The 14,722-nt window shown below is 50.3% G+C and overlaps 2 protein-coding genes across 3 annotated transcripts in view; one reads left to right on the forward strand and one right to left on the reverse strand.

Annotated features, from left to right (window-relative positions):
* LOC122116533 (short transient receptor potential channel 2) overlaps positions 1-7,621 on the forward strand; it is a 33,826-nt gene extending 26,205 nt beyond the window's left edge. The window contains exons 18-22 of the mRNA XM_042690256.1: positions 2,156-2,348; positions 4,492-4,619; positions 4,730-4,808; positions 5,982-6,123; positions 7,114-7,621. Of these exons, the coding sequence (XP_042546190.1) occupies positions 2,156-2,348; positions 4,492-4,619; positions 4,730-4,808; positions 5,982-6,123; positions 7,114-7,505 (934 nt within the window). The 3' untranslated portion in view covers positions 7,506-7,621. The remainder of the gene's footprint in view (positions 1-2,155; positions 2,349-4,491; positions 4,620-4,729; positions 4,809-5,981; positions 6,124-7,113) is intronic.
* A 735-nt stretch (positions 7,622-8,356) lies between these two features.
* Positions 8,357-10,468, reverse strand: Art5 (ADP-ribosyltransferase 5). 2 transcript variants are annotated; one of them, XM_042689303.1, is made up of 4 exons: positions 10,326-10,468; positions 9,205-9,934; positions 8,677-8,709; positions 8,357-8,574 (listed from the first exon to the last, which is right to left on the reverse strand). In XM_042689303.1, exons 2-4 carry the CDS (start codon positions 9,854-9,856, stop codon positions 8,474-8,476), a joined length of 786 nt encoding a protein of 261 aa, XP_042545237.1. In that variant the 5' UTR covers positions 9,857-9,934; positions 10,326-10,468; the 3' UTR covers positions 8,357-8,473. The 2 variants fall into 2 exon arrangements, with proteins under 2 accessions (XP_042545237.1, XP_042545228.1); XM_042689294.1 differs by having other exon boundaries at positions 8,357-8,577.
* Between the last annotated feature and the right edge of the window lie 4,254 nt (positions 10,469-14,722).

A 14,722-nucleotide genomic window follows, 5' to 3' on the forward strand; every position in this document is an offset into this window, starting at 1 on the left:
TGTGTACCATCACACTCACCTTCTTCCACTGTGATAAAATCTCACGAACTGTTCTGCTGGTCTGAAATGTTGATCTTCTGGATCTTAGCCTCCTGTGTAGGTAGCCTATAGTTGTAAGTCACTATGTCTAGCTAATACTTGAGAAGGAGGTCTTGTGAACTCCCCTGCTCAAGAACTATCCTCCCAATCTCAACTTCCAAAGTTGTTAGAATTACAGCTATGAGCCTCTGGTACCAGGCCACTCAGGTTTCTTATTCCCACATTGATTCACTCTGTCAGTCATTCATTTGTTCATTCATTCATCTCCTCCTCTACCTTTTTATTTGAAAAAATGTCAAGCCTATGAAAAATTAAAAATTAATTAAATACCTCTATCTAGCTTCCCCCAATCGTTTCTGTTTGCCATATCTGCTTGCTCTATTCTTTTTCTTTATTCCGTCTTTCCCCCTGAACCATTTAAAAATTTTTATATAATATGACACTTCACCTGTAAATAGTTTAGAATGTTTCCTTAAGGGTTGAAAGTGTGGCTCAAGTGGCAGAGTGCCTGCCTAGTAAGTAGAAGGCCCTGAGTTCAAACCTTGGTACTTTAAAAAAATGAAAGTACTTTTGCTGAGAACCTCAGATAAGATGTAGTAGGTGTATAGGTCAGGATAGCCAGGAACATTTAACGGTTGAAGAAGTAAAACAGATTAGGTCAGATTAGCATTTAGAAAAGATACATTAGTGCAATTGGAATAATGGGAAAACAAGTTGCAATCTGTGCCTGAACTGGTGCTGACACAGACAGCATAAGACAGATTCACAAATAAATAGAACAGGAGGACCTCTGACCAGGCCTTTGAGTGACTAGTGGAAAAACACATTCTTCTGAGAGCAGGGACAGGAGATCAGGAAGGGCTTCCTGGAAGAAGGAGTCCTGGGGTTATTGATATGCTCTGTACCACATCCTTGTCATCTACCCACCCAGCCCAGTAAGGACCGTTGGGTTTATATTTTGTTGTGTGTGTGCTGGTTCTGAGGCTTGAACTCATGGCCTGGGCACTATCCCTGAGCTTTTTCACTTAAGGTTATTGCTCTACCACTTGAGCTTGATCTCCATTTCAGGAAATTTTTTTTTGTAGTTTATTGTAGATAAGAGTCTCATGGACTTTCTTGCTGGGCCTAGCTTCGAAATGCAATTCTCAGATCTCAGCTTCTGAGTAGGTAGCAGTGGCAGGAGCCACTGGCACCCAGCTTTTTTTTTTTCTTTTTGACAGTACTAGAGTTTAAACTCAGGGCCTCCTACTTGCTAGCTGGTTCTCTCCCACTTAAGCCATACCCCCATCCCTTATGATTTAGGTGGTTTTTGCTTTTTGTTTTTTATTTTTGAACAGTTTGAGCTCTGGGCTTAACACTCTTGTTTGTCTTTTTCCTTCAAGGCTGGTACCATGAGTGAACACACACAAAAAGTTCTACTTTTTTGCTGGTTAATTAGAGATAAGAGTCCTAAAGAGGGCTGGGAAGGTGGCTCAGTGGTAGAGTGCTTGCCTTGCATGCAGGAGGCCCTGGGTTCGATTCCTCAGCACCACAAAAGAAAAAAGAAAAAAAGCCGGAAGTGGTGCTGTGGCTCAAGTGGTAGAGCGCAGCCTTGAGCTGAAGAGCTGAGGGACAGCGCTCAGGCCCAGAGTTCAGGCCCCACGACTGGACCCAAAAAAAAAAAAAAAAAGAGTCCTAAAGATTCCTTGGCCCAGGCTGGTTTCAAACCACAATCTTCAGATCTTAGTCTCCTGTGTTGTTAGGATTATAGGCAGGCATCACTAGCACCTGGTTGCTTTAATTAGTTTTGAGGTAGGGTTTTGCTTTTTGCTTGGGGCCAGCCTCAGGTATCTTTGATCAGAAGAATAAAGGTTGACCCTCAAACTGAGCTATAAGGTGGCCAAATCTGAGAACCAATAAATTCTAGTAATAATAAATTTAATATTTGTAAATGTGAAAAAAATAAAGGTTGAAGCTCAGAAATGGCAAGCATCTGGATGGCTAACCTTAGTCCAGAGGGCTTCATGACATAGAACACCTGTGTCTTGTTCTGGTATGGGAGGAAGAGTGTGTTGGGGGGGGGCTCAGATCTCTCACTCCCAGATTTTCCCATCATTTCTCTGGCCTGGTGTGCTAGTTTCAACGAGACATTCCAGTTTCTGTTCTGGACCATGTTTGGCATGGAGGAACACAGTGTGGTGGACATGCCTCAATTTCTGGTACCTGAATTTGTGGGCCGAGCCCTCTATGGCATCTTCACCATTGTCATGGTCATTGTGCTGCTCAACATGCTCATTGCCATGATCACCAACTCCTTTCAGAAGATTGAGGTATGTGAACGGACGCTAGCTTAATGGGGGGTGGGAGGGGAGGCATGGAGGAAGGGAGAGGAATTCGTTGTAAGGAGTCAAGACACTTGAGTTCCTGCTCTTTCTACTATTGTTTTGTTTTATGGCTTTGGACAAATTCTCTTAGGTTAGTGAGGGTTTTACTTTTAAGCCTGTAATCCTAGCACTGAAGGGTAGGGTAGAGTAAAGTACTGTTTTGTATGGGTGGCTCACATCTGTAATCCTAACTACTAAGACTGAGATCTGAGTATCTTGATTCAGTCAACCCAGGCAGAAAAGTCTATAATTAAGCACCAGAAAACTGGAAGTAGAGCTCAAAGTGGTAGATCACTAGCCTTGAGCAAAAAGATGCAGGACAATGCCCAGGCCCTGTATTCAAGCCCCAGGACTAGCACACATACACACATACATACAAAGCGGTGAGGCAGGAGTAACATGAGTTCAAGGCTATGTCCAAAAAACCAAAACAGAAGGTCTTATTAATACTGCTAGTATCTCCAGATACCAAGTTTAGTACTTTTTCTCTTTTTGGGGTGACACAGATGTGTGGGAGAGTGTACTATGGCAAAGTAGAAGAGAACATGAGAAGGAGGAGGGGAAGTGGGTGGGTTGAGCTGCAGTCTGGAGAAGAGGCTGGGTGCGAATGGGAAGGTAGGAGGGTGATGAGAGTGGGGGAATGCAGGAAATGAAGAGACAGGCAGGGGAAATGTGGGTGATAGTTGACAATGAAGACAGGAATGAGAAGAGACTGGCCACCAGTGGTCCATGCTTATAATTCTAACTACTCAGGAGGCTGAGATCTGAAGATTGTGGTTTAAAGCCAGCCTGGGTAAGAAAGCCTAGGAAATTCTTATCTCCAGTTAACTACTGAAAACCCAGAAGTAGAGGTGTGGTTCCTGTAGTAAAGTGTTAGCCTTGAGTAGAAAAACCAAGTAAGAGCTCAAAGCCAGGGCTGGGAACGTGGCCTAGTGGTAGAGTGGTTACCTAGCATGCACGAAGCCCTGGGTTCGATTCCTCAATACCACATAAACAGAAGATGCCAGAAGTGGCCCTGTGGCTCAAGTGATAGAGTGCTAGCCTTGGGCAAAAAGAAGTCCAGGGACAGTGCTCAGGCCCTGAGTTCAAGCCCCAGGACTAGCAAAAAAAAAAAAAAAAAAAAAGCTCAAGCCAGCCCCTGTACTGGGGTTGGGAGTGAGGTGGGAGGGTGCTTGCCTGTGGCCTATGTATGTAAGTCTAGCTACTTAGGAGGCTGAGATCTTTTTGTTTTTGCCAGTCATGGGGCTTGAATAGGGCCTGGGCACAGTCCCTGAGCTTCTTTTGCTCAAGGCTAGCACTCCACCACTGGAGCCTCAGTGCCACTTCTGGCTTTTTTTTTTTTTTTTTCTCGGTCGTGGGGCCTGAACTCTGGGCCTGGGCACTGTCCCTCAGCTCTTCAGCTCAAGGCTAGCGCTCTACCACTTGAGCCACAGCACCACTTCCGGCTTTTTTCTTTTTGCTTATGTGGTGCTGAGGAATCGAACCCAGGGCCTCAGGCATGCAAGGCAAGCGCTCTACCACTGAGCCACCTTCCCAGCTCAAGGAAGTTGATATCTTAAGGATAATGGTTTGAACCCAATGCAGGAAGTAAAGTCCCTAAGACTCTTATCTCCAATTAACCACCGAAAAGACCGAAGTTGTGCTGTGACTCTAGTGGTAAGAGTGCTAGCCTTGAGCTTAGGTACAGTACTCAGGCCCTGAGTTCAAGCCTCAGTACTGGCACCAAAAAGAAAAAAAAAAAAGGCAGATGCTAGCTACTCAAGAGGCTGAGATCTGAGGATTGCGGTTCAAAGCCAGCTCAGGTAATCACAGAAAAAAACAGAAGTAGAAGTGTGGCTGAAGTGGTAGACTACTAGTCTTGAGCAAAAGCAGCTCAGGGACAGCACTCAGGCCTGTAATTCAAGGAGAGAGAGGGTTGGGGAGAGGGAGAAGAGAGAGAGGGAGAGGAAGAGGGAGAGAGAGAGAGAGAGAGAGAGAGAGGTGCTTGCCAACTGGAGAATAGAAGAGGAGGGCACTGGGGAGAGAAGTGATGAGCAAGAGGCCTGGAGCCAGTGTGGAGCTTGCACAGCCGCTGCCTCCTGGCCCCCAGGATGATGCTGATGTGGAATGGAAGTTTGCTCGTTCCAAGCTCTACTTATCCTACTTCCGAGAGGGTCTGACCCTGCCTGTGCCTTTCAACATCCTGCCCTCTCCCAAGGCCTTCTTCTACTTTCTCAGGTGATGACTTCTAAGCTCACTCTCGAACTCCCTGCACACTGCCCAGCCCATGTCCCTATTTCCAGGCCTTGCCCCCTGACTGACCTTTTCCTACCATTGAAATCTCTCAGGAGAATTTTCCAGATCATTTGCTGTTGCTGTTCCTGCTGCAAAACTAAGAAGCCAGCCTATCCCCCAGTCCCCACCTTTGTGAGTACCTCGTCTGCTTGCTGTGGGTCTGCCTCACACAAGGCTTCACCTGTATTACCTAGGCTGGTCTGGTTGTGAATAGCAGGTATGGGCACATGTCTTCCCAGGTGTGTTCCCAGAAAACCATTCCCAGTTCCCATTTTCCCAGTTTCCCTCTTCCCTGAACTTCCAACCTGTCCCGCAGCCTGGACAGAAGTCCATGCAGCACTCTTTCCAAAATGCAAATACCCTCCATGCTCCAGACAAACTGGGCCAAAATGTGAATGAATGTTTTTTGTACCAGTCCCGGTGCTTAACTCAGGACCTAGGTGCTACCCCTGAGCTGCTTTTGCTCAAAGCTTGAGTCACAGTACCACTTACAGTTTTTTTTTAGTGTCAGTTATAGGGCTTGAACTCAGGGCCTGGCACTGTCACTGAGTTCTTTTGCTCAAGGCTAGTACTCTACTATTTGAGCCACAAAGACACTTCTAGTTTTCTGGTGGTTAATTGGAGATAAGAGTCTCAGACTTTCCTGCCTGGGCTAGCTTTGAGCTCTAATCCTCAGCTCTCAATCTCCTGAGTAGCTAGGATTACAGGTCTGAGCCACCAAACTCCAGTGAAAATGAATGCTTTTCAAACACATATCAATGCCACCTTATAAACAGAGGGCCACCTTATAAGCAGAGGGCCAGACTGGAGCAAAAAATCCAAGAGAGAGTGCTCTGGCCCTGAGTGTAAGCTTTAGCATGCACACACACACACACACACACACACACACACACACACACACACACACACACACACACACAGAGTTAAGGCTGGCATTTGAAGCATTCACTTACCTCCCATCACGTGTCCCCTACCCATCCCCATCCCAGCTCTACATGAGAGCCCCTTCCTAGTTCCCCCCAGCATTACCTTACTTCTAGGGCTGCAGGGGGATTCTTCCTTTCTCCTTCCCCTCCCAACCTTCACTTCAGCCCCCGTCAGCCCTTCCTCCACTTTGGGGTCTCCCTTCCTCTACCTTTCAGGACTTCACTGTGAGGTGGAGGTAGACCAGGGGCTAGGTGTATGGCTTTTGGGGACAGCAGATCTACTCAGATTTTGCCTTGGTCCTTTATTGCTGAGGCAGGTCAGTAATTACAGGAAGGCTGTGGATACAGAATCTCTTACTCTCCTGTCTTTCCATTCCAGGCTAACCCTGGGGCAGAGGCAGGGATAGGGGCAGGGCCCGGGAAGGGTGAGCGTGGATCCTACCGTCTTCGTGTCATCAAGGCCCTGGTGCAGCGCTACATAGAAACTGCCAGACGTGAGTTCGAGGAGACCCGTCGCAAAGGTTAGTTGTCTACTGCATGCCTTCCCACACCTCGTCACACCTCTCATTCAGCTGTGTTTGTGCATGGCCCCATTCTTCCCTACTATTGGAAGCCATAGGCCTGCATCCTATGGTCCTTGCCCTGTTACCCTTAGACCCATGCCAGTATTTGTTCCAGTATTTTTTCTTTTTCTTTTTGTCAGTCATAGGGTTTGACCTCAGGGACCGTGTGCTGTCCTTGAGGTCTTTTATTCAAAGTAAGTGCTCTACCATGTTGAGCCACAGCACCACTTCAGTTTTCTGGTGGCTAATTAGAGATAAGCATCTCCTAGACTTCCCTGCCAGGGCTGGCTTTGAACCTTAGATCTCAGCCTGAGTAGCTAGGGTTACAGATGTGAGCCACCAGTACCCAGCTCTAGTGTTTTCATTCACTCACCCACTCCTGCTTTCATTCACATGGTTATTTTTTTTCTCCTATCCATTCATGCAATCCCTGGTTCACCACTGTGTCTTTCTTGTTCTGGGCCTTGTTTGGAGGGAGGGGGCTTCATAGAAGTTTTCAGAGTGATGAGAAACCATCCTAGTAAGTAGAAAATGCTTAGTTGAGACACAGACTGCAGTGGGAGCCCAAAGGACAGAAAAGAGTCATTTTGTGAGCATCAGGGGAAGGGAAGAGTCGAGAAAGGCAGGTAGGATTTGGGCTGGGCCTGAGAGGTCTAATGAGGTTAGATGTACACATCTACCCACTGAAAACTGTCCCTGTGACTCCTCTCTCCCCTCCTTTCTGGCCCAGAAGTCTTGCCTTCTTCGTCTCCTAAAGTGGTCCCTTCCCACTGCTTCTCAGACTCATCTACTCCAGAGTCTGTCTGCCCAGGTCACCTCCTCAGTTCTCCAAGTCCTTCCTCAGGACCCCAGAAAGGGTGTCTCTGGGGTTCTATTGAGTGGGGGGAAAAGAGATATTGAACAGGCTCTACTTCTGAAAGACTTCCCCTCCATGCTTCTTCTCCCCAGACCTGGGCAACAGACTCACAGAGCTGACGAAGACTGTATCTCGCCTCCAAAGTGAGGTGGCTGGTGTGCAGCGGACGCTGGCGACGGGAGGGGCACCCCGGCCTCCGGATGGTGCCAGCATCCTCAGCCGCTACATCACCCGAGTGCGCAACAGCTTCCAGAACCTGGGCCCCTCAATCCCTGAGACCCTGGAGCTGGCTGTGCCAGGGCTGGTGGGGACACAGAGCCCTTTAGAACCTGGGCTTCAGGCTGCCACAGAGGCTGGGAGTCCAGCTACTGGGGAGTGCTTGCCTGCTTCCCCTGTTCATGCATTGGTGCACAGAGAACAAGAGGCAGAGGGGCTCTGGGATGTGCCCTCCCCCGGGGATGTGAAGACCGAGGAGGGGTCCTAATGCCATGGAAGGTTCCCTTCTGTCACTAGTCAGCTTGGTTGGGTGGAATGAGGGCCACTCAGTAGAAACTTCTATGGGATCTCTTGGCTTAATAAAGTCTCTTCATATGCATGTTAGATACCTGATGAGTGGGTGAGAATTCCTGTCTCTTGTGGTTTTAGGGTCCTTCTTCAATTTTCCCCTGAAATGGACTCAGTGTGAGCAGGGCAGAGAGCAGTAGCCTCCTCCGGAGCTTTCAGTATTTTGGGCTTAGAATCTCACACTGGATTTCTCAGATTTTTTTTTTTTTTTGCCAGTCCTGGGACTTGAACTCAGGGCCTGGGCACTGTCCCTGAGCTTCTTTATGCTCAAGGCTAGCGCTCTACCACTTAAGCCATAGTGCTACTTCCAGCTTTTTCTGTGTATGTGGTATTGAGGAATTGAACCCAGGGCTTCATGCATGCTAGGGAAGCACTCGACCACTGAGCCACATTCCCAGCCCGATTTCTCAGATCTTTAGTGAAGAGAGTTTTGACCTGGGGAAGCAGGAGACCTGGGAAGCAAAAGACCTGGCTTTAGTATTCACTCTCTGATCTGAGTAAAGTGCATGCTTCCCTGGCCTTGCATTCCTCATCAGACAGACAGGGCTGAGGAATCTATCTGCCTACTTCCTTGCCTTCATATTCATGGGTTTGCAATGACGAGGTGTGACGGGCATCGTGGAACAAACAAGTCATAAAGTTCCATGTCCCCACATGACAGCACCATTTAATTGGGTAGCCATCACAGTTCTTCCCTCGCCGAAGTCCTCCCCTTATCATGGGGTTGCCCTGTCAAGGTTTCAGGTCTCCCCACAACCTGGCCGGGGAGGTGGCAGCCAGGGCTGGCTCCAAGACCATGCTCTTGCTTCACGAGGCTGTTCAAAGCTGCCCTTCTTCACAGGAAAATCACAAGTTCCCAAGATCCCTAAGTGGCAGGTGTTGGGACTTTCAGGGCCCAGCTCCTGAGAGCTGGAACCCCCCAGGGGCCAAGAGTAGGGTCTTCCAGGAGTGCAGAGAGAAAGCCCCCTCAAAGGGTGGCTCTGGCTGCCCTGCTGTTAGAGAAAGAAGAAAAGGCGGTGGGATCAGCAGACTGAGGGGTTAGCAGCAGCTGAGAGAGCGCAGCTCAAAGGGAGGGCAGGAAGGTGGCTCACCTCTCGAAGACACACAGCCCCGCCTCTTCTTCCCTGCAACAGAGACCAGGTGAGGTGACTCCCAGACTGCACAAGTCCTTCTGCCAGGCCAGGCCTCCACAGGGCCTTTCCCCTCTCAGGATGTCCTCCCTTTAGCCAAAGGTAAACTTCTTGTTTCCCTTCTGCCTTCCTCCCTCGGGAAGGCTTTCCAGATGGCCCATCCGTCTCCACTGGCCATTCCTCCATTCTGTCCTTGCCTCAGCACTTGGGAATAGCATACTCATGTCCTGGCAAGCCTGGGCCTCCTGAGCTAAGAAGTGGAACTCTCCTGTCTCTTGCCTTTGTGTGTGCCTTAGATGTCTAACGCACTGAACCTTAGAACACATACAATCGTCTGAGGTATTCACAGACCTTGAAACCCAAAACTTGGCAGAACTTTTGTCCTGTTCACTAAGGGGTCTCCTAAAGTCTCTAGGGAGCCTTCCAGGGCCAACCTGACTTGTCTCATCCATTCCCACCAGCCCTGTGTAACCCCCATGCATAACTCACCACCCAAATAAGCGCAGTTAAAGTGGCTGCAGGTCTGATTATGGCTCCAGAGAGACACTAGGCTCCGGGTTCCATTCTGGGAGAACCCAGTGACCAAGAAGATTTCATGGGGGGGAATCAGCACCTCACGTTCCTCAGGGAAGACAGACAGGGGCTGGATAAGGGCCCCAAAACAAGTCCTTAGAGAGAAGAAGGTGGCATTACCAAACCTGCGGGCCACCGCCTCATCTAGGGAGCTGGAGGCAAACTGGCCTAAGCGGACAGAATCTCCCAGCCTGCTGGGTTCAAAACGAAGGCTGCCCACGCCTCGGAATACCACCTCCCCAGCTTCCCTGCTGCAGCCTTCCCTGCCCCGCAGCAGCTGCAGGGCCCGGGTCAGGTAGAAATGCAAGGCCTTGAAGGGGAAATGCCTCATGTACAGCTCCCGGGAGCCACCTCCCGTCCGCACAGCCTGGTTCAGCTCCCAGTACAAGGTGTTGGATGAGTTGGTATAGACCATAACGGCTATTCCATGCTGGGCTTTGAAGCCAGCAGGTAGAGTGAGCCCTCGACGCCGGTGTTCCCAAGCCTTCTGTGCTGCCTCCCAGGATTCCTGGAGCAGGGCATGGTGAGCCATCTCCTCCTTTAACAGAGAGGCTGCCTTCTCTTCCATCTCCTCTGAGCAGCCTAAATAGGCATCATCAAAGGCATCTGGGGCCAGGCCCAAGGGCAGGATAGGAACAGCCTGAACCTGTGGACATGAGGAAAAGGAGCCACACAGGGAGGAGTATAAAATCAGAAGGGAGATAAGAAAGGGCAATGGGGGGGGAGGGACTACAAATATATATATATATAATACATATATGATCATATATTATCAAAATACATTATAGATGTATGGAAATATAATGAAACTAACATATAATTAAAATACACTAATAAAAGTAATATTAACAAAAAGCAAGTTCAAGAAAAGTATAAGTTCAGAGCACTGGACAGGGGTCTCAGAGGCAAATCACTTCAGAAACACAGAATGTCATTTCTATGCCCAAATATCTGCTGTATACAAATGGCAAGGCCCAAACAGGCGTAAATAACACAAGCACTGGAGTCAGACAGACATGGGTTCAAACACCACCTACTAGCTGTGAGATCTTGAGCAAGTCTCAGGTCTGGGCTTTTCTGGGCTTCAGGATCTCCACCTATAAATTGAGGTTACTTCCAACCTCACAGGGTTATTGTGAGGAGCATAAAGATTGCTCTGCACAACCTAAAAGAGGCCATCTTGTCATTAGAGCTGTTCCTGTTCTCAGTGGGAAGTGGGGCTAGATGACGCTAAGCAGTTTTCTTCCTCTAAGATCCAGTATGCAGTCCAATACCCAACCCGGTCCCCATCCTCCTCCTCTTTTCTTTACAGAAACTCCTGCAAGTGCCAAATAATTGTCAGCTCTGAGCTTCCTGAGTCCTCTCCTGCTTTAGAAGCCTTCAGAGCCAACTTGGGAGGGCTGGGAGAGAGGAGATCAAGCTCTAGTGAAGGAGGGTCTGCCAGGACAGCAGAAAACACATTGGGGTTTGCCTGAGTTAAGCCTATAGTGGGAGATGAGAAGTAGGGAGGAGAAAGTCGGAGGAGATTCCTAGAGAGGAATGAAATGAAGGGAGGCTCACATAGGGATCTGCAGGCGCAGGAGGGAAGGATGGGGGAGGATAGGAGCTTGGTTCCTGCAGGGATGGACATTCCTTAGAGGAAGAGGATCGAGAGGAGGGAAGGATCCCTGGGAATTTTAAGGAGTCATCTACCAGTCCACCTCAAGATCTGTCCCTCAACTGCCCCTTGGTGGCGAGGGATGGTTCTAGGAGTTACCTGCCAGAGGGTATGGAGGCAGAGGTGGTTGAGGATGACCAGCAGAGCCGCGAGCATCCTCCTCCTCGGGGATTCTTGGGCAGGATACAGATAAAGACCCACAACGGTGGAGTTCTGGCTTGGATGGGTTCCTGGATCTTTTCCGGCGAGGGATCCCAGGTCCAGGACTTGTCCCAGGTGGGGGCGTGGGCGTGGCCGAGAGGGGGCGGTCCTAGGGTGGGCGTGGCCTTGTCTTTGTACCGCCCCCAGCTCCACCCCTAGAATCCACTCCCCGGAATGCCAAACGTCCCCCCCCCGCCCCCCCCGTGTCAACAGCTCCTGCCTGGGGGCGTCTTCCCACCCCGCACCCCGCGACGGTGGAGTGCGATGGCGTTACGGCTCCACCGGGAGCGGGGGTCGGGGCCGGAGGACCCACCTGGCGGCTGCGGTGGCAGAGGGCAGGACGGAGGGCTGGGGGGCTGAGGTCCGGGCGGCGCCGCGCGGTGCCGGGATTGCTGCGCGGCGTCTCCCGGGCTAACTATAGCCCCTGGGCGGTAACCCGACACCTGACTTCCCCAACAACCGACGGGGGCGCGGGGAGCCGGGGCCCAACTCCCCTCCCCGTGCGCTCTGGCTTCTTCCCAGGACCCTCCTCAGCTCCCAGCAGGGCCAGGGTTGTGGGAGGGACTTGGGAGACTTGGCCTCACCCTTAGGTGGTCCTGACCTGGCCCCCCCAAGACCATCAGGCCAGTCGCCATGCCCCACTTGCCGAGAGGTCTCCGCTGGTGCGCTCGCTAATTTACATACAATTTGCATGTGGCCTCACTCGGGGTCGCGTGCTGCGGCATCTGAGCAGTACCCACTCCCCTCCCTTCTTTTATAACCTCCTAATCTTCCCTTTGGAGGGCTCAAATCAGACTCCTAGCTCTGGCTTTGGATTCCAGGATGCAGCTCCACCCCCTACCCCAGACCCCATCTCTCTCTCTGGTCCTCTCCGACTCAGGTGACCCCATGTTTGTAAACATTAGTCTTCCCTCCCACTGCTTCTGATCTTTTCTATAAATAACCTGGCTCTGAGTTTTGGATGTCCACTTAGGGGTAACAGGAGAAGGGGCCGGCTGAGCAATCAACCAGTAGCTCGGAGAAGAGCTTTCCCACAGCCTGAGGCTGGAGGAGGGGATGGCATACCTCCCCATTCAGGGGTCCTGAATGGCAGGGCTTAACAAATTCCACCTGCTGTGGCCAGGGTGGCCATGAAGTGAGAAATGTCCAAAGGATTCCATCCTGGTTCCTGCAATTAATTCACCACTATCCCTGTTCCTTCACCCCTCAGATGGCTAATCAAATGAAGAGTCTTCTTCATCTAGAATCCTGTTTTCTCCCCAAATCCTCCCTGAAGACCAAGGAAGACAAACTGTGCTCAGGTGTGAGGAGAGGTAGAGAGGAAGGTAGAAAGAGTAGCACCCCTCTCCATACACACAACCTAGGGCTTGGTACGAAAATAGCTTCAAGGTTCAATTCTTTTGCTCCATTCCACTGAGACTAGGCCACCCCAGGGCCTACCTACATTAGATAATCAGGAATCGCCTACCTTGCTTACCTATCCTACCTGCCTCTCTTCATGGAGTGACCTGAGCAGAGGCAGGGACAGGAGATCCTGCGAAGGGGCCTACTTAACTTGCTGAAACAGCCCCTAGGCCACTTACTGGGATTAATGCTTTGTCTTCTTTCTGCTCTCTGACTTCCCAGGACCTGAGAGCCCCTACAAGGCCCCAAGAAATGAAGGCAAATATAGTCATAGAACAGGGGTCCTAAATTGGGCAGAAAGCTCTCCCAGATCACATAGCAAATCAAGACTGGAGCCAGGCTGGGCCATAGATGCCAGTCTCTGTAGTGTGAATCTCTATTACTTCAGGTGAGTCTCAATGTTCAAAGAACCAACAAAATGTAAGGGGATGCTTTGAGGCCCTAGGTATAGAAGCTGCTTCTGTTCTGACCAAACCCAGTGAGGGGACAGTTGTCTCACTAAGACTGGGACTCTTCACATCTCAGCAGGCCTGTCCTTTGAATTCAGGGAAGAGCATCAGCCCAAGTCAGATTGGGCAGAGGCTAGTGTGCCTGAGCCCTGTGAAGACATCCAGAAATAGATGGGAGAGTGTCATATTTCTGAGCAGCTGTGTGGGGGAGGTACATCAGTGGGGGAACTGGCAGTATAAAGGGGAACCTGTCTTCCTTTCCCTGGTTATAATCACAGAAGACCAACACCAGCTTCCCCACCCTGGAGAAGGCATAGGTAAGGGGTGCCATGCCCTCATGGACTCTGGGAAGGAACAGAATACTCTGACAAGGAATTCAGGGGATTGATGGGATTTTAGGAGTTGTAAGGAAAAGTTTCAGGACTGCTGAAGCTTTGAGATGCCTAGGGAGGTCTGTGGACATAAGAAAGTTTGTGATTCAGGAGATGTATGGGCTAACATTCCCAGAACGTTCAGTGAGGTTCTGGGACAAGGGAAACTGACCAGAGAATTGCCCTGAACAGGACAAGAAGAAGGACAGGTGAAGGGCAGCATCCTTGGTTGTGACAGGACTCCACTTCCTGGCTTCCCTTACCATCCCTGTCCCTCTGGTCCTCACTTCATCTCCATCTAACACTAGTCACCAAGGTCAGCTGTCTACCTGCTCTGCAACTGTCTGCCTCACTGTGCCCAGAAGCCTCTCAGACTCGAGGTATATGGCACAAAAGCAATAGAAATAGAGCCACTGAGTGTGTGGGAGACACAGGCAAGAGCTCAGCTGGAGGACAGAAGGGAGTCAGCACTATAGCCAGGTTTCTGCTCCCCGAGGACAGGGAAAGGTAGGCTTTTTCACTTGCTGGTGTGGGCTAACCAGAGGCCACCATCTTGCCTGAACGCCTTCAGGTGCTCAGTAGCTTGAAGGTGCAGTAGTTTGAAGCTCCTGCAGCTGCTGAGAGAGCTCAGGGAAGAAGCCCAACTCCCAAGGCCAACCAACATGTCTGCATGCAGGGCTGAGAGAAGTTAAGGCAGCAGAGGGAAAGATGGAAATACCAAGTCTTTTCTTCCTGTTTCAGTCACCCACCAGACACATGCGGCCCCACAAGTTACAGGGTTTATTTAGGTTCCCCCTGACTAACAAGGCTCTGAGCCGGCATTCTAGGGACTCACTTGTGCATGGCCATGAGCTGAACCTTGGGGACACAAACTGGGTCACACCTGGTACCTGTTTTCAAGGGACTGGGGCCTGGAGGAGAGGCACATCATCAGGACAGAGACAGAGCACAGCACCCTGGGAGTTCAGAGAAGTCAGAAGGCTTCCTGAAGGAGGTAACCCCTGAACCACTGAGCTCTGATGAATGCGTTTCCAGGTTCTGGGTAGACAAATAGATGGGTAACAGAAGAACCAGGCAGGCTGGAACATTGTTCCATGTTGCAGAAGCTAAACAGAAGGAGAGGAGTGAGCATGGAGGGGAAGCATGAGGCTAAAGAGGTCATAGGGGACTGCAAAGGCTAGAACAAGGAGTCTGAGCTCTGTCTTAAAGGTACAGAGAGATGATTTGTTTTGCCAATCCTGGGGCTTGAATTCAAGGCCTGGGTACTGTCCCTGAGCTTCTTTGCTCAAGGCTAGCACTCTACTACTTGAGCCACAGCACCACTTCCAGCCTTTTCTGTTTATGTGGTACTG

The sequence above is a fragment of the Dipodomys spectabilis genome, unplaced genomic scaffold (genome assembly GCF_019054845.1).
Source record: "Dipodomys spectabilis isolate Male_0828 unplaced genomic scaffold, ASM1905484v1 ptg000003l, whole genome shotgun sequence".
Classification (NCBI taxonomy): Eukaryota; Metazoa; Chordata; class Mammalia; order Rodentia; family Heteromyidae; genus Dipodomys; species Dipodomys spectabilis.

What these genes read in the sequence shown, in the direction of transcription:
- Art5 (XM_042689294.1), bottom strand. Translation starts at nt 9,856, where the DNA reads ATGGAAGAGAAGGCAGCCTCTCTGTTAAAGGAGGAGATGGCTCACCAT. An exon ending in TAACTGCGCTTATTTGGGTG is followed by an intron (nt 8,710 to 9,204) that starts GTGAGTTATGCA and finishes TCTCTGTTGCAG; the next exon opens with GGAAGAAGAGGCGGGGCTGT. An exon ending in GGGCTGTGTGTCTTCGAGAG is followed by an intron (nt 8,578 to 8,676) that starts GTGAGCCACCTT and finishes TTTCTCTAACAG; the next exon opens with CAGGGCAGCCAGAGCCACCC.